The 23,609-nt window shown below is 54.9% G+C and overlaps 2 protein-coding genes across 3 annotated transcripts; both read left to right on the top strand.

Moving 5' to 3' along the window:
- Positions 1–1,225: 1,225 nt before the first annotated feature.
- Positions 1,226–6,378, top strand: GINS4 (GINS complex subunit 4). Its single transcript, XM_074940343.1, has 7 exons — positions 1,226–1,372; positions 1,921–2,007; positions 2,795–2,908; positions 3,420–3,517; positions 4,312–4,400; positions 4,903–4,993; positions 6,241–6,378. Exons 1-7 carry the CDS (start codon positions 1,277–1,279, stop codon positions 6,335–6,337), a joined length of 672 nt encoding a protein of 223 aa, XP_074796444.1. The 5' UTR covers positions 1,226–1,276; the 3' UTR covers positions 6,338–6,378.
- Positions 6,379–6,667: 289 nt separating this feature from the next.
- Positions 6,668–23,371, top strand: LOC141978320 (protein phosphatase 1 regulatory subunit 3C-B-like). 2 transcript variants are annotated; one of them, XM_074940342.1, is made up of 2 exons: positions 6,668–6,785; positions 21,303–23,371. In XM_074940342.1, exon 2 carries the CDS (start codon positions 21,334–21,336, stop codon positions 22,198–22,200), a length of 867 nt encoding a protein of 288 aa, XP_074796443.1. In that variant the 5' UTR covers positions 6,668–6,785; positions 21,303–21,333; the 3' UTR covers positions 22,201–23,371. The 2 variants fall into 2 exon arrangements, with proteins under 2 accessions (XP_074796443.1, XP_074796442.1); XM_074940341.1 differs by lacking the exon at positions 6,668–6,785 and adding an exon at positions 20,581–20,675.
- Positions 23,372–23,609: the final 238 nt, after the last annotated feature.

Genomic DNA, 23,609 nt, shown 5'->3' with positions numbered 1-23,609 from the left:
GCAGGGGCCTGCACAACCCACTCACGACCAAGGTCTGTCCATCCATCTATGTATTCCTCCATTCTGCTATCGATCCTTCCATGGACCCATTCCTCTGTCTGTCTGTCCAGCAAAGTGTCAAGAATCTGACCATCCCTAGGTCTGTCCATGGATCCATCAGTCTGTCCATTGGTCTGTGAATCCGTCCATCCCTGTGTCCATCTGTCCACAGACCCGTCTGTCTGTCCACAGATCCCCCATCTCTCCGTCCATCCCTGTGTCTGTCTGTCCATGGATCCCCTGTCTCTCTGTCCATCCCTCTGTCCGTCTGTACAGAGACCCGTCTGTCTATCCATCCCTGTGTCCCTCTGTCCGTCCGTGGATCCCCCCGTCTCTCCGTCCATCCCTGTGTCCGTCTGTCCACGGATCCCCCGTCTGTCTGTCCATCCCTGTGTCCGTCTGTCCGTCCGCGGATCCCCCATCTGTCCGTCCATCCCTCTCTCTGTCTGTCCACAGACCCATCTGTCTGTCCACGGATCCCCCCTATGTCTGTCCATCCCTGTGTCCATCTGTCCACAGACCCGTCTGTCTGTACGCGGATCCCCCGTCTCTCCGTCCATCCCTGTGTCCGTCTGTCCACGGATCCCGTCTGTCTGTCCACGGATCCCCTGTCTGTCCATCCCTGTGTCCGACTGTCCGTCCGTGGATCCCCCGTCTGTCCGTTCATCCCTCTGTCCGTCTGTCCACAGACCTGTCTGTCTGTCCATCCCTGTGTCCGTCTGTCTGTCCATCCCTGTGTCCGTCTGTCCGTCCGAGGATCCCCCGTCTCTCCGTCCATCCCTCTGTCCGTCAGTCCGTCCGCGGATCCCCCGTCTGTCCGTCCATCCCTCTGTCCGTCTGTCCACTGACCTTTCTGTCCGTCCGCGGATCCCCTGTCTCTCCGTCCATCCCTGTGTCCGTCTGTCCGTCCGAGGATCCCCCGTCTCTCCGTCCATCCCTCTGTCCGTCTGTCCACAGACCCGTCTGTCCGTCCGCCCGTGTCCTGTCCTGCCCGTGCACCCGCGGGGGCAGAGGCGCGGGGCCCAGGGAGCGGTGTCCCCGGACGCCGGCTGAGAGCCATGAGGGCCGCGCTGGCGGAGGGGCCCCGGGGGACCGGGGCTTCGGCCGGGCGTCGCGGCCCCTTTAAGCCGCCGCGGGCGCGCGGGGAGCGGCCTCGCGAGCCAGGAGACGCCCGGCCGCCGTGCGGAGCGCGCTGACGTCACCGCGCGCCCGCGGTTGGCGGGAGCCTCGAGCCGGGATGGCGGAGGGCCCGGAGCTGCGCGAGCGGGACTCGGACGGGAGCAGCGAGGAGCTGGTGCTGACCCCCGCCCAGCTCATCCGCAGCCTGGAGCAGGTGGGTGGGGCCGGAAGCCCGGGGCCCCGGACGCCTGGGTTCTATCTCCGGAGGGGCTAGGCGCCCGGACTCCTGGGTTCAGTCCCGGCTCCGGGAGGGGAGTGGTCGGAGGGGCTGGGAGCCCGGACTCCTGGGTTCTATCCCGGCTTGGGGCTGGGAGCCCGGACTCCTGGGTTCTATCCCGGTTCCGGGAGGGGAGGGGCTGGGAGCCCGGACTCCTGGGTTCTATCCCGGTTCCGGGCTGGGAGCCCGGACTCCTGGGTTCTATCCCGGTTCCGGGAGGGGAGGGGCTGGGAGCCCGGACTCCTGGGTTCTATCCCGGCTCCGGGAGGGGAGGGGCTCGGAGCCCGGACTCCTGGGTTCTATCCCGGCTTAGGGCTGGGAGCCCGGACTCCTGGGTTCTATCCCGGTTCCGGGAGGGGAGGGGCTCGGAGCCCGGACTCCTGGGTTCTATCCCGGTTCCGGGAGGGGAGTGAGGGCTGGTGGGTCAGATCACGGGGGCCCAGTGTTAGGCCGGTTTGTGGCTCACTGTCCTGCTGTGCTGGCAGGCCTGGCTGAATGAGAAGTTTGCCCCAGAGCTGCTGGAGAGCAAGTCTGAAATCGTGGAGTGTGTCATGGAGCAGCTGGACCACATGGTGCGTGTCTGGGGGCACAGGTGGGGGCAGGGGTTGGGAATGGCTGGGCAGGTTCATACTGTTATTGCTAAACTCCGTGCCCTGGGGTCCCCTGCTTAAGCTCCGGCCAGTGCTTCTATCCGTCCCCCTCTCCAGTGTCCCCCACAGAGGGTGGATGTAGTTCTGAGCATCTTGTGGTTAACCTGCATGCTCTGCCCAAGCAGTGATAGTTCATGCTATGTGCTGAGAGCAGCAAGAGCCCCCAGGCTCCTGGCATGTTGCTGTTAGTCATAGAGGTTAAAATTGGCATCAGCTGTTGTTGTTGCCCTTGTCTGCTATTCTATAGGGCCTTCAGCATGGTTGCTGTTCATCCTGGCCTGCAGCTTGTTGTTCGCCAAAGTGGGCTGGTCGTGGAGGCAGTGCTGCTAGCCAGTTCCTGGTTCTTTGTGCAGTTGTTTGCTACAGAGGTGGTGTAAATCTCCTGCTCCAGGCAGACTCACAGTTGCCTGGATGACAGAATCAACCATCTGCAGTCTTGGCAATGGCCATTACCTGCCCAAATCCTATATACTGCAAAATCTGGCATGTGGTTCTTGGATTCCCTTTTCCAAGGAGCTGTCCTGTGTGTTGGTTCCCATGTGGCAGTGAGGGGTGGTAACCTGCATTCGTGGTGCAGGTGCTCTGTCTGCAAGAGGCAGCTGCAATCTAGCTTTTTCCCGGGGCTCAGTCTGCGGACATTGGCCTCTCTGTGTCTTTAGCTATTGAGTGTTTGAACAGTCTGATATTCCCCCCATGTGCCCCTTTGCAGGAGTCAAATCTGAAACGAGCCAAGCACGGAGACCTGAAGGTCAGCATCCACCGCATGGAGATTGAGAGGATCCGCTATGTCCTCAGCAGCTACTTGCGCTGCAGGCTTGTGAAGGTAACACCCTGCTATTCTGTGCCATGGCAAGGTGACTCTTAAGAGAGTGGCTGGAGGCATGGCGTTCTGGCCACACCAAAAGCATATTGCTTTGGTCTGGGGCTCTGAGTCATGGGCCCTTGACATGTTTGGTTAGAGTGACCATAAGGTTCACCTGCGGAATCCATTCCTCATTGCTGTCAAGCGCAGCACCTTGTTCTGGGTATCACAGTGACTTGGTGGGGGTGGGGGGGTCACAGTGCTGTGGTGAGCATGTTTATTACCCTATGGAGGGTCAGCACAGTGCAATCTTCCTCCTGGAAACTCCATTGCCATCCCGCCTCTCAGGCGCAGACATCCCTGCGTGGGTCCGGAACTAATCCCAGGGCAGATGTGCCACCTCTGCACCTCACCAATCTGCAGTGACAGATTCCCTCTGGCTATAGAAGGGAGAATGCTGGGAGCTGCCTATGATGGAGCTCTCTGTTTCGATCACAGCTGACTCTTCTTTGGGGTTTTTCTTCCCCTGCAGATCGAGAAGTTTTTCCCCCATATCCTGGAGAAGGAGAAGTCCCGAGCGGAAGGAGAGCCTTCCATCCTCTCTCCAGAGGAGTTTGCCTTTGCTAAAGAGTGAGTAGGTATGGAAGGAGGGCTGGGCAAAGGGGTGAGCCAGGTCTTGTTCTACTGCGCAGTAGAACTAGGTCCAGGCCAGAACTGGGGTTGTATGCACTCTGGCTCTCCCTTTGTGCCTCCGCTTCACATGCTGTAGATCCTCCCTTGGCAAACTTGGCTGTGGCAGCTTGGTTGGAAAAACCTTGTCCCCTAGTGACCAGCTAACGAGTCCCTCGCTCTCTGTTGGGCCTGCAGTGAAGCTAGAGGCTTGGCCCTGAGCGCTCCTGACTGTCTGTCTGGGAAGGCATTGAAAAAAGATCCCCGCTCAGCCTTCATCAGTCTTGGTGTCTGCCCACTTGCCTCCTTCCGTGTGCATGCCAGATTCATGACAGGAGCCTCGTCCTGCTGCACAGCTTCCTCTCCTGTCTCCAGGCAGCCTTCCGCTGGCAGATTGTGGCAGGCCATTGGCCAAGGAGGTATCTAGGGGCAGTCTCACTTCAGCCACCCACTAAACTATGCCAGAAAAGTTCCCTCTGCTGCCCAAGTCCTGCCAGTGGGAAGAGCCCTCACTGCCTTTTGTGTCACCTTCCCTTGGAGATAGGCTGTGCCCTTGGGCACTGAAGGATTTGTGTGCGCTGTTTTGCTGGAGCAGAGAAGTCTTCATTTCAGCTTCTGTCCCTCCAGACCCAGCCGCTTGCTGCTGTCTTCCCACCGTGCTTGCGGGTTCAGCATGTCTCGCTGGTACCTGGAGTCCATTCTGGCCCACCAGCTTTTGCCGTGATCTGACTGACAATAAGGGCTGTTTGTTTCAGGTACATGGCGAACACAGAAACCTACCTGAAAAATGTGGCCCTGAAACACATGCCTCCCAACCTGCAGAAAGTGGATCTCCTGAGACTGGGTAAGAGAAGCCCAGCTGCAGTACAGGCAACAAGATTCTAGCAGTGGCTCTCTGGGGACGAGCCCTGGAGTAACCTGAAGTCCTAGAGAGCAAGCAGTGTAAGCGCTAGAGCGGTGAGTGCTTGGAAGAGGCAGGTGTCTGAGCATGGCCCTCTCCACACTGCTGGCCCTTTAGAAGCTGGTCTGGATATGTTTGCACCGCCCTCTCCTAGAATCGCCCTCTTGGGAGAGACAAGGGGGTCACCAGGCTATTCACACTGGTCTCTGTGTTCTGACTCTCCTGCTGTCTCAAGTATGTGTTGGCTGGTGCATATGGGGCTGGCCAGTCACCTGTGGTGCTAGTGACCAGCATTGCACTGTGTCCTCATGAGCATCCCAGCTCCGCGTGAAGGTCCTGCAGAGGAGCAGAGACTGTTCCCAGGAGTGGCTCGTGCAGCACAAAGTGCCCTGGTCTCAGTCACGTGAGCCCAGGGTCAGGGCTGAGTGTGTCACTTTCCTTGCAGTTCCCAAACCCAACCTGGACTCCTTTGTATTCCTGAGGGTGCAGGAGAGGCAGGAAAACATATTGGTGGAGCCAGAGACTGATGAGCAGAGGTAGGTGGCCTATTGCTTTGCTGTGCACTGATACGCACATGCCTTAGAAATGCCATCCCGACTGTATTCTGCTCAGCTTCCCACAGCGGAGAGTGCAGGGGGCGTCTCTGCGAGTTGCCTGTGTAGCTGTGGGTGGGTGGGCTGGATGGAGCAGCACCCCTCCTCCTTGCCTAATCCGGTCACGTTGCCGCGGCTGTTATACCAATAAAATAAAAACCAGCAGGAGCTTATTAAAGGGAAAAAGGCAAAGTGCCACATTTATTGTGAATACAGAAAGAATCATAGTAAGCAGTTAGTTATAGCTATAACTTTCCATTAAGTTTCATATTTATTCACACATTCATTCATACACACACACACACAGAGGTTCTGCAAGGTTGTTATCATAGTTACCAGCCTTAGAGTTGCTCATGCCAAGCCACTGGCCAGGTGGCCTGGACATGAGGAGGGAGCAGGGCCTTGTCAGATGCTCATCTGATGCTCCTGGAAGTTGGTTTGTAGAATCAGACCCCAAAGTTCTCACTTTCTAGAGTCCATTTTTATAGGAATTTCTTCGTATGCCAGTCTATGGGAATTGCTTCATCATGCTGTTGCTGAATCAATCAGCAGATGGCACATTCCTGACGGCTCCGTGCTGCCAGATGTTATCTTGTTCTTTGGTTCTCCCATTCTTGAGGCTGTTAGGTGGATCCCAGTCTGCCCTCCGGGGGTCCTCTGGTTATTTCCACTTGACGCCTTCTTCAGCCGATGGACACTGGATTCTGAGGCTGGCACCTCCCTGATCATTCAGTTATTATCCACACCAAGAATCCATCCACATACATCCTCTATCTCTATTTTAATCACAATTGTTAACAGAACAAGATGAATACAACAAAAGGGCGGGGAGCCTCTGGGTGCTGTTGTTACAGAGTATTGCTTTGAGTCTCTCTCTGTGTGAGTAGTTGTTGTTACAAAGAATTGCTTTGAGAACAGACTCTGTCTTAGAATTAGCAGCTTGCAAGTTTCACACAGAGAGGGAGAGAAACAGTACCAAAAACCAAGAGACCTCTTAATTAGTAATACCCTGGAATTTAAACTATGGGGAATCAAACTCATTTGTGATTTTAATACAGAACTTCTTTTATATGATCCAACACTGCAAACCTGAAAAGCAAGCAGGAGCCTCAGGAGAATGCAGCACCTCTCCTCTCGGTCTGAGCTTGCTGCCACCCTTCCATCTGAACCTGTCTCTCTTTCCCCTTCAGAGAATATGTGATTGACCTGGAGGAGGGCTCACAGCACCTGATCAGATACAAAACCATTGCCCCCCTGGTGGCCTCAGGAGCAGTTCAGCTAATTTGAAACATCACAAGACTTAAAGGGGCCAGGCAGGAGGCCCTGCAGTCTGGAAGGGCAAGTGCCATGCACAAGACCACCTGAGAGCATCGTTGTGCCAGTCAGCACATGGGGACACAGCAGTTGTGGACAGTTGCAAATACCCATCCTTCCCCCGGCCCAGCCTGGGGGCCCAGCAGCTCAGTTTTGCTGTAGCCTGAGGACAGGAAGACAAACAGCCAGGTAAAGGTGCCATCAGCAAGTGCCCCTGTGTGGGGAATGAGGACACTGCCGCTGAAAGAAAGCTGAGCCCGGTCTTCTATCCAGCTGCAGCCTCTGCAAAGCTACTGCTCTGTTGTGGAGCCAGCAGGTGGCACCATTGCCCTGCTTATACTCCGGATATTTCAGCTGGCTGGCAAGAACCCCCTGGAATGAGTTAGTGACTGTTGGAGGAGGATGTGCCAGTGTGAGCGAGGTACGTTATAAAGACAACAGCAAAATCTCCATGTGTGCCTAAAAGGGCACCACTGCCCAAGATCCTTTCCAAGCCTCCTGTGCAGCTAAATTAGGAGAGATGCTTAAATGTAGTGTGGGGAGGGGATTAGGCAATGGATGAGTGCTTGTGTGGGTTTGCAGCAGGTATCAGCCCTGAATGGCCTGGGGTGGGGCTGGTCATGTGTGGAACCTGCAGGCGCTGTGGAGCTCTTACAGGCCTGGGGATGGCGAGTACAATGATCGGCCTGAGAGAGCACAAATAAACCAGTGGGGTATCTCTGGCTCTAGCTATCAATGAGGAGGAGGTGGCGTCTGCATCCCTGACAGCAATTCTGATTCACTTTGTTGTATTCGTGGCACCCATTAAACAATCTGTGGCTCTTCCTGAAAGCCGGCAGCCTGTGTTCCAGACTGCATCCAGCATGGCCTGGGCATGGGCCGCCCAGCCTTCCCCCAATGAGCATTCCAGTTTTCAGGTCTGTGCCTCCTCTTGGGTGTAAAGCACAGGGGCACCAGTGCTTACCGTGGTCCAACAAAAGCGGGTGGTCGGTGTCAAACTCTGGGAGCCACAGCTTTAGAAAGACTGGCATCCTGGCTTGATGGGATGTTGGTTGCCAGGTCTGTGACCGTCTTGTGACCTGCCCACCTCCACTTTAAGCACTGCCCTTTGCCAGGTGATCCATTCAGCCAAAAAGCACAGTGCACAGATTCTCCATTGCAAATAGTAGAGGTGGGAGTGACCAGGAGCTAGAAGTGGAGAGAGTGCTGGGCAGACCCTTCTGTGTGGGGGAGGAGCGGGGAGGAACAATAGCTTAATGTTCAGAATGTGCTAAATACCAGGTTACCTCAGCACAGTGTGAAAGGGCTGCTCGTTTGTTTCCTTGATTGCCAGCTTGATGGTATTAATGAGGAAAGGAAGTTTTGCCATTAGTACCTCATTAGGTGAATGGGGTGCTGAATGGCCTGGGTGTTGGACTGGAGATTGCTCCCAGCACCCTGGGAAGGCTCCTCCCATGGGGACAGGCAGGGTATCTGTACAAGCTGTAAAAAGAAAAGGAGGACTTGTGGCACCTTAGAGACTAACAAATTTATTTGAGCATAAACTTTTGTGAGCTACAACTCACTTCATTGGATGCATGCAGTGGAAAATACAGTGGGGAGATTTTATATACACAGAGAACATGAAACAGTGGGTGTTACCATGCACACTATAAAAAGAGTGATCAGGTAAGGTGAGCTATTACCAGCAGGAGAGGTGGGGCGGGGGAGACCTTTTGTAGTGATAATCAAGGTGGGCCATTTCCAGCAGTTGACAAGAACATGTGAGGAACAGTAGGGGGTGGAAATAAACATGGGGAAATAGTTTTACTTTGGGCTAAGCTTGATAGCTTTACCCTTTAGTTGGAACTACCAACTGTCTCTGAGGATGCCAGTCTTCCTGGTGTCCACCAGAAAGTTTCCTTGTATAAAAGTCCTCTTTCTACAACAAACCTGGATCGATGAGAAGAGCTGAGAGGCGGTGGGTTGCTCCGTGCCACCGTCCAAGCTCTCTGGAGGTTTTCATCTGCTTCCTGTTCGGTCTGGAACTGTTCCCTTGATGCTGGAGACATCAGTTCCTCATTGGATTGTGGACCTGGGCTTGGTCCCTCTGGAAGCGATGTAGGGGTGGGGCTGTTTCCGTTGACTGTGAACCGCTCTCCGCTGGTACACTATGTTGGGGTTCAGGCTCCATCTAAGCCTCTTGTGTAGGGTTATTGGCTGCTGCTGGTGCAGGTTCGGTGGGGCCCTCTGGTGTTGGGGTTGCAAGTACTGGATTCAGTGCTGGCAATGGTTCTGGTGCTGGTTGTTCCGCCGTTTCCGGTTCTGAGACTGGCTCTGTCTGGGTCTCTGGGACAAGGCTTTGTCTCCCTGCATGCAGAGACCATGTGCTGTGCCGCTGCCAGAGCAAATACAGTTGCGCAGAGAATTTGGTGGCTGGCCTTTTACCTCTTGAAATCCTGTATGACTTTGCTTTGGAGCCATTGCTTCTAGAAGTGCCCAGCATGGGGGTCAGGGACCTTCTCTTAGCTTCTGTCTGTACTGATTGGCTTCAGGTAGAGGAGAGGGAGGTGCACAGCTAATCCCCAAACCCAAGGCCACTCCAGTGGGTTCAGCCAATGAACTCTAATGCAAATACATTATCTCCCCACTCCCTGCCAACCCTTGTATGTGCACAGAGAGGGCCTTGTCTAATCAGCTGGTGAGGGAAGGTCAGGAGGGCTTTGGGAGGAATTTCTAAGTGGCTCGAGGGAGTCCCTGTGGCCTTCCTGTTAACTGGAATTTCTGCCTGCAGTGACTGGTGCTCTGGACAGCACCTGTCTGCAGGGAGTGGCTTTCCCAGAGCAATTCTGCAATAGAGTCCTGCCAGGGAATGAGACCAAATCCCCTTTTCTGGTTCTCCTTTCTCCAGCCCTTCCCTTTCCCCACTCCTTCCTGTCTCTAACAGGACTTAACACAGCACCTGGAGGATAATAGCCTTATAAGGAATAGCCAGCATGGATTTGTCAAGAACAAATCATGTCAAACCAACCTCATTCCCTTCTTCGTTGGGGTTACTGATCTAGTGGATGGTGGGGGGCAGCAGATGTGATATATCTTGATTTTTGACACAGTTCCACATGGCATTCTCATAAGCAAACTAGGGAAATACAGTCTAGATGAAATTACTGTAAGGCGGATGCACAACTGATTGAAAGATCATGCTCAAAGAGTAGTTATCAATGATTGGCTGTCAAACTGGGAGGGGTATCTAGTGGGGTCCTGCAGGAGTCAGTCCTGGTCGAGTACTACTCAGTATTTTCATTCATGACTTGGATAATGGAGTGGAGAGCATGCTTATAAAATCTGCAGATGACCCCAATCTGGAAGGGCTTACAGGCACTTCAGAGGACAGGGTTCAAATTCAGAACAACCTTGACATTTCAACAAGATGAAATTCAAAAAGACAAGTGCAAAGTACCACACTTAGGAAGAAAAAATCAAATGCACAACTACAAAATGGGGACTAACTTGCTAGGTGTTCGTTCTGCTGAAAAGGATCTCAGGGTTTTGGGGGATCACAAATTGAATAGGAGTTAATGATGTGATGCAGTTGCAAAAACAGCGAATCTCATTCCAGGCTGTATTAACAGGACTGTCATAGGTAAGACATGGGAGAGGCCTCAGCTGGAGTTCTGTGCCCAATTCTGGGTACCACAGTAAAAAAGATGTGAATAAATTGGAAGAGCAACAAAAATCATAAAAGGCTCATCAAAAAATCCGACCTATGAGGAAAGATTAAAACCTGGGCACGTGTAGTTGTGAGAAAAGACCACCGAGCAAGGCCCTGAGGCTTCAGACCTGTTCCGGGCTGTTGGAAAGAGGACGGGGATCGATTGTTCTCCACGGCCACTGAAGGTCGGACAAGAAGTGATGGGCTTGATCTGTGGCAAAGGAGACTGTGGTTAGGTAGCAGGAAAAACTTTCTAACGCTCAGGGTAGTTAAGCTGTGGACCGGGCTCCCAAGGGAGGTGGCGGAATCCCCGTGATTGGAGGATTTTAGGAACAGGTTGGACAAACCCCTCTTGGGATCCAGGTTTACTCGGTCTTGCCTCAGTGCAGGGGACTGAACTTGATGACCTCTCCAGAGCACTTCTCGCCCAATGTTTTGATGATTGTATCGTTTCCCAAGTGGGAGATGGCCCTGGAGGGAACCTGTTCATGGTATCCAGCGGGAGCAGATGATCCATACTGATCCCTCACTCCAGTGCACAAAGGTTGCAGGAATGTGCTGTGTGAGGTTAGACACAGTGGTCAGATCTACGCGAGGTAATTTAAGATTCCGTACCCCACAGGCCTTGTTAAGTTCAGCTTCTCTGTTGCTAGCAGCATTGTAGACAGGGCAGTGACTGCAGGCACCTTGTCAGCTAGCACCGAGGGTCTCTGCACTGAGGCTGCTGCTTTTGCTAGCATTGGTTCAGCACCCCCAGTGCTAGTTACCATGTAAATACTAGTGTGGATGGGACACAAGGATCTCTACCACTGTGTCTAGCCCTGCTCTGAGCAGATTTTCTTGCCATGGTGGGGAAATGCCCGAGCCCTGTCTGCACCAGGAGCTTAACACCAATGCGGCTGAGCTGGTGCTACCTAACTACAGGTATTAACTCTTCTAGCATAGACATACCCTAGACATGAGAGAAGAGCTCCGTCTGCAAGGCCCCTGCAGTCCCTGGCCTCTCCGCTGAGACAAGCCAACAGTACCGTCTGGGCTGTGACTATCTGCTCCAGGGATCTAGATCAAGAGCCCCTGCTTCCTTCAGGTACCAAACAGCTGTTCACGGTTAATGCCACTAGCTCCTTCCAACTTAGCGTAGATTACAGCCATAACAGCATCCATATCCCAGTCCCCAACCTGAGGACTTAAACAAGAGCGTGCCTTTCAGAAATGCACTGAACGTTGCTTCAGGTCTTCTCTCCGCATCTCAGGAAAAAGGGTACAGCAGAAATGGGAAGAGTTGAGAGAAGGGCAATGAAAACACGTAGCAACCTCGGAACACTTCAGACAAGGCCTGCGACTGCTTAGGTCAGCGAGGAGATAATAGGGGATGGCATGATGGATGTGTATGAAATGATGAACCATATAGTGAAGGCTAGGGAAGTTTTCCTACTGTATATGCCCTTTCTCATGCTATCTGGAGATCTAAATCAAAGCAAAGGATCACCCAATGAAATTAAAAGGCAACTAATTTAAAGCCAGTAAAAGGAAATATTGCTTTACCTGCTGTGTGACCTGTGAGACTCCCTGCCACAAGGTGTTGCTGAAGCAAAGAGCTTAGTAGGATTCAAATAAGGTGAAAAATAAGAATAGCGACAGCTAACATGATGTGGAAGGAATCTAAAGCCACATACTTCAGTACACGTAAGCTACCTGCCGGGGCTAGGAAGAAATTCTCCTAGGAAGATGTTATGCCACCCCAGCCCATGGCAGGATTTTTGTGTCTTCCTCTGGAATAGCTGGTCTGACCATTGCTGGAGTTGGGGTACGGGGCTGGAGGGACCGTTGGGTCAGGCACTTCATTCCTTTGTCCTTGTTGGATAGAGAAGAAAAGCTCCTCCTTCCTTGCTGGTTCCCACATGCCTCTTCTGTGTAAGCGGGAGCCACCTCAGTAACTTCCAGGGCTCTGTGCCCCCTGCCGTGGCATGGGTCTGTTGGGTGTATCCAAGGGCACAGGCCTGCAGTCCTCAAAGGGCCTGGCCTCCCCTGCATGTGCTCTTGGGATGTGAGGGAGCAGCCCAGCTCCCCTGGGCAGCAGGAGGCATGGGGATGGCATGTGTGCAGTACAGCATGGGGTGAGCAGCTTGGCGTGTGCTGTGGTTTAGAACATCCCTAATGAATCCATTTATGTAAAGAAGATTCATTAGGCACAAACATGAAGAGGAAGCTGGGTTTAATCCTAAAGAAGTGACACCAAAGGCTGATGGTTACAGTTCCCACGCAGGGATCTGGTCTATGCCCTGCCCCCACAGACAGCCCTTATGAAAATCCTCTCGTGGGCTCTGCAGCTCCCAGACAAATCGCTGTTGAGTTTCCACTGGAGAAACAGATACTGTGGGAGAGACTTGCTCGAGTTTCTCTCTGTAGCACGTGTTCACTGGACCCCTTTCTCCTTCACCCTATTGGGTTTAATTAAGTACAGTAGTTGTCTGGGCAGCTGCTTTAGAGTTGCAAAGTCTGAGCTGGGAGGGGAGAGCAGAGGGAAGTCACCCCTGCTGTCCCACGCAGGAGAGAGAAGCTGGATCTTTCCATCGGGGCACTTCTGGAGCTTGCTGCCCTCAGCCCTTTCTGCCTTTGGAAATGCTGCACCTGTGGCACCATCTTTGTGTCACAAAAACACCCTCCTTCATGCATGAATGCTCCATGATCACCACAGGACAGCGCTGCCCCAGGCTACAGGCAGAGGATGGTGGGAGGGATAGCTCAGTGGTTTGAGCATTGGCCTGCCAAACCCAGGATTGTGAGTTCAATCCTTGAGGGGCCCATTTAGGGATCTGGGGCAGAAATTGGGGATTGGTCCTGCTTTGAGCAGGGGCTTGGACTAGATGACCTCCTGAGGTCCCTTCCAACCCTGGTATTCTATGATTCTGTGACTGAGTGGTCGGAGTAGGGTGCTGAGAGCCAGCACCTGGGGCCAGATTTGAAGATGGAGAGAGGCACCTACTGGGATTTTTCAAAAGAACCTAGGCCAGGGGTGGGCAAACTACAGCCTGTGGGCTGGATCCTGCCCTTAAGCTCCCTCCGGGGCTTGCCCTGCTCCGGCACTCCAGCCGGGGAGCAGGGTCGGGGGCCGCTCCACGCGGCTCCCAGAAGCAGTGGCATGGCCCCCCTCCAGCTTCTATGCAAAGCAGAGCGCCTGGCCATGCCTCTGCAAAGGAGCTGGAGGAGGGACATGCCACTGCTTCCTGGAGCTGCTTGAGGTAAGCACCAGCTGGAGCCTGTACCCCGAGCCTCCTCCCGCACCCAAACCCGCCGCCCTGAGTCCCCTCCCTCCCTCTGAACCTCTCGGTCCCAGCCCAGAGCCCTCTCCTGCACCCCAAACTCCTCATTCCTAGCCCCATTCTAGAGCCCGCACTCCCAGCCGGAGACCTAACCCCTCCCTGCACCCACACCAACCCGGAGCCCCCTCCCACACCTGAAGTCCTCCTTTCTGGCCCCACCCCAGAGCCCGCACCCCAACCCCAATTTTGTGAGCTTTCATGGCCTGCCATACAATTTCTTTTCCCAGATGTGGCCCTCGGGCCAAAACGTTTGCCCACCCCTGACCTAGGCACATGCCCGGCTGTAGCTCACGAAAGCTTATGCTCAAATAAATTGGTTAGTCTCTAAGGTGCCACAACTACTCCTTTTCTTTTTACTCCTCATAACACAAGAACTCGGGGTCACCCAATTAATAGGCAGCAGGTTTAAAACAAAAGAAAATATTTCATCACACAATGCACTGTCAGTCTGTGGAACTCTTTGCCAGAGGATGTTGTGAAGGCCAAGACTATACCAGGGTTCAAAAAAGAACTAGATAAGTTCATGGAGGATAAGTCCATCAATGGCTATTAGCCAGGATGGGCAGGGATGGTGTCCCTAGCCTCTGTTTGCCAGAAGCTGGGAATGGGTGACAGGGGATGGATCACTTGATGATTCCCTGTTCTGTTCATTCCCTCTGAAGCACCTGGCATTGGCCACTGTTGGAAGACCAGCTACTGGCTAGATGTCCTTTAGTCTGAGTCAGTATGGCCGTTTTTATGTTAATCTGAGCGCTGGAGGAGAAAGCAGGGCCTGGAAATAAGCATCCCAGGTACGGTGAGCACTGCTGCAGGGACTAGGGCTCTCAAACCTTACTCCTGCCGCTCAAGGTGGCTCAAGCTCTCTGGTTTGTCTGTGTGATGAGTTCATAGCCCAGAGCAGGAGGAGGGTGAGAGAGAGCACCAGTAGGGCGTTGATTTCCGCAGCCTCCAGTTTGAGTCAGATCCCTTCCCCGCAGGAAGTGGGCAGCGGAGGGTGGGGGGTAGTACTTTCATTGCTGGAGAAATGCCCAATGATGGTGAGCTGCTTGTCACTAAATCAAGGGGAAGGAAGTGACAGCCACAGGGGATGTGATGAAAGGGTGATTTGGAGAAAGCAATCTGCTGACCTAAACTATTGGCTTAGTCACTGCCAAAAAGTAACAGACAGACGTGTGGTGGAGTGGGAGCTACGTGTGCAGACGTGCAAGCACTGAACTCCATCCAGCGCACGAACACACCACAGCCTTTAGACAGGCCACATACCTCCAGGATGTTACTCCCATGAGCCCCTTCCCAGTCCCAGGAGCAGAATGACAGGCATGGCTTGAGAAACCTGCCATTTGAGTCTCACCTTGCACTAGCGCCTTTGCCGAAGCCCAGCTGCTGACAGCCACAACCCCTGCTGCATACCGCTGCAGTTCTGGGTAGGGTGTGAACTTGGGCTTCTTGGCTGGGACGGGCTCTGCACTCGAGTCAGACCAGATGTCCCGAGTGGTGGTGTTCTGACTAGTGTGTAAGCTCCTGTGGGCAGGGCAGGGTGTGCTGGAGGCCAGTGCTGCTCCTTCCCCATCACCCTAGCCCCCGCGGCACATTACACATTATACCTATGTGCGTGGTGCTGCGTTCCATATCGTCCTCTGGGTATCCTGGGCATGTCCTTTTTGCTCAGAGGTGGGCCCTGAATTCTTTCCTTGTGCTCTGAGATGTGTGGGGGAAATGTCTGAGAGAGGTTCCTCTGGGCGTCTGAGAAGGAGCCTCCTGTCCTGCTCCCGGGAGCTGTGACTCAGGGCTGCATGTCTGGGGCTTTGGGCTGCAGCTCTTTCTCCTGGGGGTGTCTGGCTCCTCACCCATAGGCCAACCTTAGCTGCAGGAAGCAGCACAGCCACGTCCAACAGCTGCTGAGGCCTTGTGGGAGCTGGCATCAGAAGATCGCGGGAGGAGCGAGCATTGCTGCTAATAGAACAGAAGTACCTGTGGCACCACAAATACTCCTGTTCTTTTTGTGGATACGGACTAACATGGCTGCTACTCTGAAAGCTGTCTCTGCTGCAAATGTTAGAGTCCCTCAGCACAACTGCCAAACTGGGCCGGAGTTCTTGGGCTTTGGGACCCACGTCCTCCACAGCTAGCTGGGCACCCTGATCCTGCTCTGCCAGCAGCCTGCTCGGGCTGACGGAGGACAGGCCTATTAGGGAGAACAAGTCTCTGCAAGGAACAGCCCAAGTGTTTGGGCAGTGCCAGGGCACGGCGCTTGGAAAGGCCAGGCACTACCCTGTACCAGAAGCCTTGGGCATGCTGCTAGTACATGGAGAGGTGTAACTGGATCCCTGTTATCAGTCAAGGACGCTGTGGAGCTCTTTCTCCCTGGGGGGGTCTGCATGATTACTGGGGAGCACATCATGTGTGCTCCTTTCCTAGCCCACTGGTCCTGACCCACCATTATCATTCTCTTTTCCTTTGTTTACCTACAGCTGCAGGAAAGCCCTGAACTCTGCAAGACCCTGGGAGGCAATGTCTAATGACAGGTTTCAGAGTAATGAGTAAACCCCAGGTGTTCGCAGAGGCTGCGGCTGGCAGGGCTCAGAGCTCCAGGTACTCAGCGGAGCAACTGTTCCCTGGCTGCTGCCCCGTTCTCTGCAGCTGCGATGTCCCAATGACTCTCTTCCTCTGCAGCCGGCAGTGGAGGGCAGCGTGACTAGCGCCTGCCCATAGACCCTCCCCACCCTCACTGCAGGGCCTTGCGCTCCCCACACCCTGAGGCCTTGCGGAGTGTAATGTGGGCTGGGTGCACAGAGGGCAGTGCTGCCCATCTCAGCTCCTGCGCCCTTGGCTGACTGTTGGTGGTTTTTAGCCATGTATAAAAGGGTCTAGGTGCACACAGCTGTGTCCATATTGCTTCTTTCTCAGAGCAGCAGACTGAGAGGCCAGGTCTGTGCTGTAACCTGTTGCTGTCATCATAGGCACCGACTCCGTGGGCGCTCTGGGGCTGGAGCACCCATGGGGAAAAATTAGTGGGTGCTGTGCATCCACTGGCAGCCAAGCTCCCCTCCTCCCATGCCTGACCTCCTCCTTCCCCCCCCCCGAGCGTGCCACATCCCTGCTCCTCCACCTACTTCCCAGCGCTTCCTGGCCGGTCGCTGCCAAACAGCTGTTTGGCAGTGTTAGCATGCTCTGGGAAGGGGTGGGAGGAGCGGGAACATGGCACGCTCGGGGGCGCAGAGCTGGGGCAGGGAGGGAGCGGAGACTTTGGGGGAAGGGGTAGGAATGGGCGCAGGGGCTTCATGGAAGGGGTGGAGCTGGGGGCAGAGGTGAGGGGGGTCAAGCACCCAGGGGAAAGAGGGGAAATCAGCACCTATGGCTGGCATAGCTGTTAATCGGGTGTGATGAGGTGCAGTTTGTACCTGACATCACTGTGCTGGCAAAAGCCACTAGTGTTCACCTGGCCTGAGTCTTGCCTGCTGGCCCCAGGAGTATGAGCATTTTGAGGCTCTGTACTCTACACCAAGGAGCCCTACTTTCTTCCCTGACTGCATGCCGCTACAGAGGCAGGAAGGTTGGCGCCTTCTTGCTAGATCCTGCCAAAGCCCCTAACTTACAGCCTGATGCTCCAGCTCTGGCCCCATTGCATTGTCATTCTCACCTGAGTGAGATGGGTGTGAAATGTTGCACAGGCGTAAATGATGGCCCTAGGTGCTGGCACTGGAGACTCAGGCTTCAAGGAAAATTTCTCCACCATCACGGCCACCCCACCACCACTGAGATTCTCCCGTGACTCCAGCAGCTGGGACTTTAAAGAAACACCAAGTACTGTGAGACTAGTGATTAAACTCCTGAGTTGGCAGCAGTGTGCTGGTGTAGAGAAGCACCTGGAGCGGTGTGCTAGTGCAGAGAAGTGGCTGCCAGGTTATTAATTATTTGTATTTTAGCACCTAGGGAGCCTTAGTCATGGACCAGGGCCCCACAGTCCTAGGTGCTGTACAGACCCGTAACAATCCCAAAGAGCCTGCATCTGTTGTATAAATAAAAAAACAAGGGGATCCAACAAAAAAGAGGAGCACAAGGTGAGATAAAACTTCAGCATGAAGAGCAGTGCAATTGTAGCCATCTTGGTCCCAGGACATTAGAGAGACAAGGTGGGGGAGGTAATATCTTTTATTGGACCAACCTCTGTTAGTAAGAGAGAGAAGACTTTGAGCTGCATGGAGCTGAAGAATAGCTCTGTGTAAGCTTCTCTTTCTCACCAACAGAGGTTGGGCCAATAAAAAATATTACCTCCCCACCTTGTGTGTCAGCATGAAGAGCAACAGTCCAGCACACCAGCTGCGTACCCGTTGTCAGGTTTTTTTGGTAGGCATCCCTGCAAAGGAGAGATTGAAGGGGGGCAACAAGGGGCTTTTCAGCCCCGTGTTGTCCTGGGGACGCAATGACAACCAGAAAGGTTTTTCTTCCCCTCTCCTGAGACTGGTCTACCCCTGCTGCCACTGCAGTTCAGAAAGAGACAGAGCTCTCTAGCTGCCTGGGATCTCAGGCTAGTCCCGGTTCGGAAGATTTACCGACTCCTTGACCCAAATCAGAACTTGTCATCTGTGGTGCCTCTCCAGAGGCCACACAAGTGAGTAACTTCTGGGAAGATGCAGTCCACTGGTGATAATGTCCCTGAAATGACAGCTCCTCCCTTCGACCTGCAGTAAAATGCTAGCCAAAGGCAAATGTCACCTGCTCTTACTGTTCCTCCAGACTGTGTGCATCCCCCCGGGCCGGGGGTAGGAAGCCTCAGGAAGGAGATGTCTGCAGCATCTGCTATCTGTCTACATCAGGCAGGATGGTTGCATGATCCTCTGGTTTCTGGCCTCTAGTTCAAAGGTCCCTCTCAAATCCCACAGCATTGTAGCACTTTACATAATAAAATCCCCGCCCCACCCCTAGCTAGCTCTAAGTTTGCTTCTGCTGCCAGGCAGAGAGCGGGATTTCTGTTTACATTTACTGGAAGGCTCTCAGATACCATGGTGATGGGCAGCCACGTAAAAAACACAATAGATGAGTTTCAGAACAGCAGCCATGTTAGTCTGTATCTGCAAAAAGAAAAGGAGTACTTGTGGCACCTTAGAGACTAACCAATTTATTTGAGCACAAGCTTTCATGAGCTACAGCTCACGTCATCGGATGCATGCAGTGGATGAGTTGTGTCAGTGGCTGATGAAGATCTGTGCTGTCAGCAGGTGGAATCAGTCATGCTTAACGGAAGTGGCTAGGCAGCTTGAGAGAGATTAGCAGGGGAGCAGGGAACGGGTGAACTGATTCAAGTGCTGGCATTTTCTACCAGCAAGCCTTGTGAGGGCTGACCAGGAAAGGTGAACCTGAGTGTTATTTCCAGACATGCTATATTGATCATTTTTACTGGACAGTCTAATACGGGCTCTCCCATTCCAGGACTCTTCATCTGCTCAGGATAGGGTGTGTTTCTCTGCAACTGCAGGAAACCCGGGACAAACCGTTCCAGTTGCAGCCGGTAGGCAGGCCATAGACTGGGATTAAACCTCTGTGTTTAGCCACTGGAGAACTAGAGGGGGGAGGTCAGAGTGAGCCATTTTTATCCATCTCTACTAGCCAGAGAGACCTTGAGAAACCATGGCCCCTACCTTGCCTTTGGATTCTGAGTTAGGTCTTTCCATGGCCATTACTGAGGGTTGTAGTTTAAAAAGAAAACTGTGATGATGTGAAACTCATTTTTTAGCTTTTTCAGAGCCACCCATGGGCCGGTGTCCTGTTAACTCAGCCCTGCAAAGCTGTGAACTTTTCTCTCCTTCCCCCGGTCAATGAGGTGAGAACTGCCCTGTGCACGTGGGCTATCCAAATACCAAACCCTGGTCTGGCCTCTCTCCCTCTGCTTTCCCCACATGGCATCTCAACTAGGAACAGACTGGGAGTTCTGTCCATCTGCTAGCCTGTCCTTGTTCACAAACACACATCCACAGCTGGAGACTGGAAAGCAGCAACTTTGGGAAGTTTGTCAAGCAAAAGGGAGATCTTGGGTCAGTGCCTGGCTCTGACACTGTGACCTTGGACAACTCCTTTCATCTCTCTGTATCTGGGTTCCCCCTCTGTGACATGAGGACACTTTCCTATCTCACCTAGGCATTGTGTGGATAAAGCCAGTCCTGATTGCAGGGTGCTCTGCTATTACAATGCTGAGGGTCATGTTAGCATCCACCTGGATAGTACACGAGTCCTGATCTTCATGGGGCCCTCTGTGGCCTGTGGTGATACACTGCAATAATCATGAACTTCACTAGCAGAGAGACTAGACCGGGGTTCTCAAACTGGGGGTTGGGACCCCTCGGGGGTGGCAAGGTTATTACATGGGGGGTTGCGAGATGTCAGCCTCCACCCCAAGCCCCGCTTTGCCTCCAGCATTTATAATGGTGTTAAGTATATAAAAACGTGTTTTTAATTTGGGGGGGGTCACGTAGCAAGCCTCTGAGTGCGAAAGGGGTCACCAGTACATAAGTTTGAGAACCACTGGACTAGCCCCTGCACTGAGGTGCGGTACCCTTGCGCCAGACCCAGATGTCCGCGCTCAGCACAGATTTCCGCCTTCCCCGGGACTTCCTAGCAATCCCTGGCACCCCAGGGCGCGGCGGCTAGGTCTGGCTGGCCACAGAGCGCATTACGGGGCTGGTTTTAAGCCCGGCGGGTGGATTTAGAAGCGGTGTCTCAGGGCTGGTGTTGGCGGCTGGTTCAGCAGGGGAGGATTAGCCATTAGCCCCCGGCCAGAGCTGATGCTAATCGGGCAGTGATCTGCTCCTGAGCCCTGGGCCGGGCCGGGCCGAGGGCGGGGTGAGTGCCCCGCAGCAGCAGGTCTGCTCCCGGAAAGGGGTTGAGCAACAGCCCGTTCCCCGAAGGGAAGTGGCGCGCGGCCCCTTGCCCCATCCCAGCTGCTCCGGGCTCCGCAGCGCCCCGCACGTGTCCCGGGCTGCGGGGTTTGGAGCGGGAGCCGCCGCGCTGGCACCTCGGGAGCCCGGCCCCTGAGCCCGCAGCGCCCCGGGCCCCGCACAGCCCGCGCCGGCTCCGGGCCCCGCAGCGCAGCGCCCCGCACGGTCCGCGCCCGCCCCCCGCAGCGCCCCGCGGGGGCCGGGCTCCCAGGGCGGGGCTGCAGCGGCAGTCTCGGCTCCCATTGGTCGCTCTGTCCCGAGGGGGCGCGTCCCGCACGCTGATTGGCCGGCGCGGGGGTGTAGCGGCCGCCCGTGGCTCCCAGGTGTGGCAGTGAGGCGCGGAGCGGAGCCATGAGCTGCAGCGAGTGAGTGAGAGCGGGGGGGCTGGAGGGTGCGCGGGGGCTGCTTTGGGGCTGGGGTGACCAGGTGTCCCCATTTTCGGGTCTTCTCCTTGTATCGGCTCCTATTACCCCCCACCCCGTCCCGATTGTTCACATTTGGTGTCTGGTCAAGTGTTGGGGGGGGCGAAGGGGAACGCGGGGGCTGGTCTGGGGGCGAAGGAGAGCGGGGCGGGGCTGGCGGGGGGGCTGGTCGGTGGGGTGAAGGGGGGGCAGAGGGGAGAAGGTGGGCTGGGGGGTGCTGGTGGTGGATTTGAGGGTGGATGTTGGTTGGTTTCTCGGGCAAAGTGGCTTCTGGTCTCTGGTGGGGCATGTGGGGCTGGTGGGTGGTTAGTGTGCAGGAGTTTGGGGGTTGACCAGCAGGGTGGAAGGAAGCAGCCCTAAGTTCATTGGTTGCAGGTCTCTGGCAGTGGGGTTGCTGGTGATCTGTGGTGAGTGGGTCTGGGAGGTTCTGGCGGGGTTGTTGCTAGGCATTAATTGAGCTCTTCTCGCTCTGATCGCAATGTCCCCTGGCCCTGCTAGATATCTCCTGCTGTTCTCGGCTCTCCTGCCCCCAGGCTACACCCCTAGCCCCATGTCTGTGCTTCTTTCCAGACTGTTCCAGGTGTTCAGCACACCCCCAGCCATGCCTGTGGATTTTGCCATGCGGCTCTGCCTGACCCACTCTCCTCCCATCCGCAAGCTGCTGAACTCCTATGAGGAGCTGCGGGGTGGCCGGGGACGCAAACCCCTCCGCTCCTGCCTGAACCAGAAGCCCAGTGCAGAGCTGGAGCAGCAGGACAGCGCCAAGGGCAGCCGGAGCAAGAAGAAGAGGGTGGTGTTTGCTGACATGAAGGGGCTTTCCTTGACAGCGGTCCGCTTCTTCTCCAAGATCGAGGAGGACCTGTGCGACCTGCAGCAAGCCCTGTCCGACCTGACCTGCCTCAGGCCCAAGCTGCGAGACCCCCACCTAGAGACAAAGAAGTACACACTGGACTTCCCACAGCCCTCTGCCGACTACATGGCTTTCCGCAGCCGCCTGCACACCAACCTGATCTGCCTGGAGAACTGTCTGATCCAGGAGCGGTCCCTGTCGGGGACCATCAAGGTCAGGAACATCGGGTATGAGAAGAAGGTGCATATCCGCATCACCTTTGACTCCTGGAGGAGTTTCCGGGATGTCTGCTGCCAATATATGCACAGCACATACGGCCCCACTGATGCAGACACGTTCTCCTTCAGCATCACCCTGCCCAAAGCATCCAGCCTCCACGGAGCCATCGAGTTCTGCGTTTCCTTTCAGTGTGGGCAGAAAACCTACTGGGACAACAACAATGGGAGCAACTACAAGGTGCGCCACATGAGTTCCTCGTCCCCTCCCAGCACCTTCTCCCAGCTGGCCAGGGGCTCCAGCGTGGCTGGGGAGCACCTGGGCCCCTCCAAGGCAGCGGCACTGGTCCTCTCTCACTGGCAGACCTGGAGGCGTTTGGAGAGCCATGGTCCATACTGGTAGGAACGAGAGTTCTAAGTGTGGGTACAAATGCTCCGCTCCAGCAGAGGCAATGCCTTGCGGGGGTCCCGCTGCGGAAGACACTGCTCGCTACGTCACTAGCTTGTCTGTGTCCCCTCTGGTCTTCGTGGACGCTGCTTCAGCACCAGGACCTGTCATAGAAGCTGGAGGCCGTAGCTCAGCTTGAATCGTGGGTCTGGGTTCTTAGCGCAGAACACATCACTAGCGGAGACTGTGCCAGGGAGGCTGGGCAGGGATTGTGCTGCTGTCTCATCATTTGCGAAAGTAGCTGGGGAAGGGCTAGGCCAGACCTTGGCTTGTTTGCAGAGGCCAGCAAAGCTGCTGGCGGGTCAAAGGACTGAGTTACCAAGCCGCAATAAAAACTGCCCAGCCAGCCTAGCAACCAAGGGTCTTTGGACTCGGTGGGGGTGCAGGTCAGAACGGCAGACCCAGTGGGCATAGAAACAGGAATGGGAGAGGCTGCCTAAGTGCCTTGTAGTTGCCAGGCATTTGGGACAAATAGGCATCCAGGCCCGTGCTGCAGATAATGGTATGAATGTCTGTGGCACCCAATGGCCAGCATGCGTACCGTGAGCTATGCCTACATCCCCCCTGAAGGGAACCAGTGGCTGTCGCTTTAAATCCTCTCAATGGCAAGGGGCTGCGGGACAAGGCACTGGCCTGGCTGTTAGGGCTTCTGTCTCATTTACCCCAGTGGGGGTGGCTGGCAGGTTCTTCACATTGAAGATAACAGATTGCGGGTGGCCTGGCACGGTGGTGAGTGGCTCATTGGGATGTGCTCCTTCAGGACCTGCTGCTGTGGGAGGAAGGCTGGCCTGGGCTCGTCTGGCTTTTGCTGAGGTCGCTAGTGACACAGCACGTTGGTCGCTCCATCAGTTCGTATCACGCCTCCGTAGGGGACCATGCTCACCTGCGTCTGGTGTCACTGGCCGCCCTCCAGGAGGGCGGTAAGTCAGTGCAGTGTGCAAAGTGCAGGTGCCCAGTGTAGCCTGGCTCACTCTGAGTGACACTGTGTCTCTGCAGTCCGTGCAGGGCACAAGCTGAGCTGGACTGGCTGTCGGTGCTTATCTGGGCTGGCTGCTACTGCGATCTTGGGCCTGGGCCACTGGGAAACCTTCCGGTTTTAGCTGTTGTGAATAGATTCAGAACCTTAATAAAGTCTCTGTATACTGAGAACCCTGCTCCTCTGTCTCTCCAGCTGACGGACAGCGCCTCCCACCCCTGTAGTACATGCCAGGCAGTGCACTAAACAGTCTCCGCCTCAGGTCCATCCTCCACGTATTGCACTGCTTTTTGGTGAGAGGTGGGAGCAGTGCCTGGCTGTCGCTTCGCTGACAGGCACAAGGGCATGAAAGTTGCCCTGCAGACTGCCTTCTCCCCCACCCCCTGGC

This window comes from Natator depressus, chromosome 26, assembly GCF_965152275.1.
Source record: "Natator depressus isolate rNatDep1 chromosome 26, rNatDep2.hap1, whole genome shotgun sequence".
Classification (NCBI taxonomy): domain Eukaryota; kingdom Metazoa; phylum Chordata; order Testudines; family Cheloniidae; genus Natator; species Natator depressus.
This window is presented reverse-complemented; position numbering and strand designations above follow the sequence as displayed.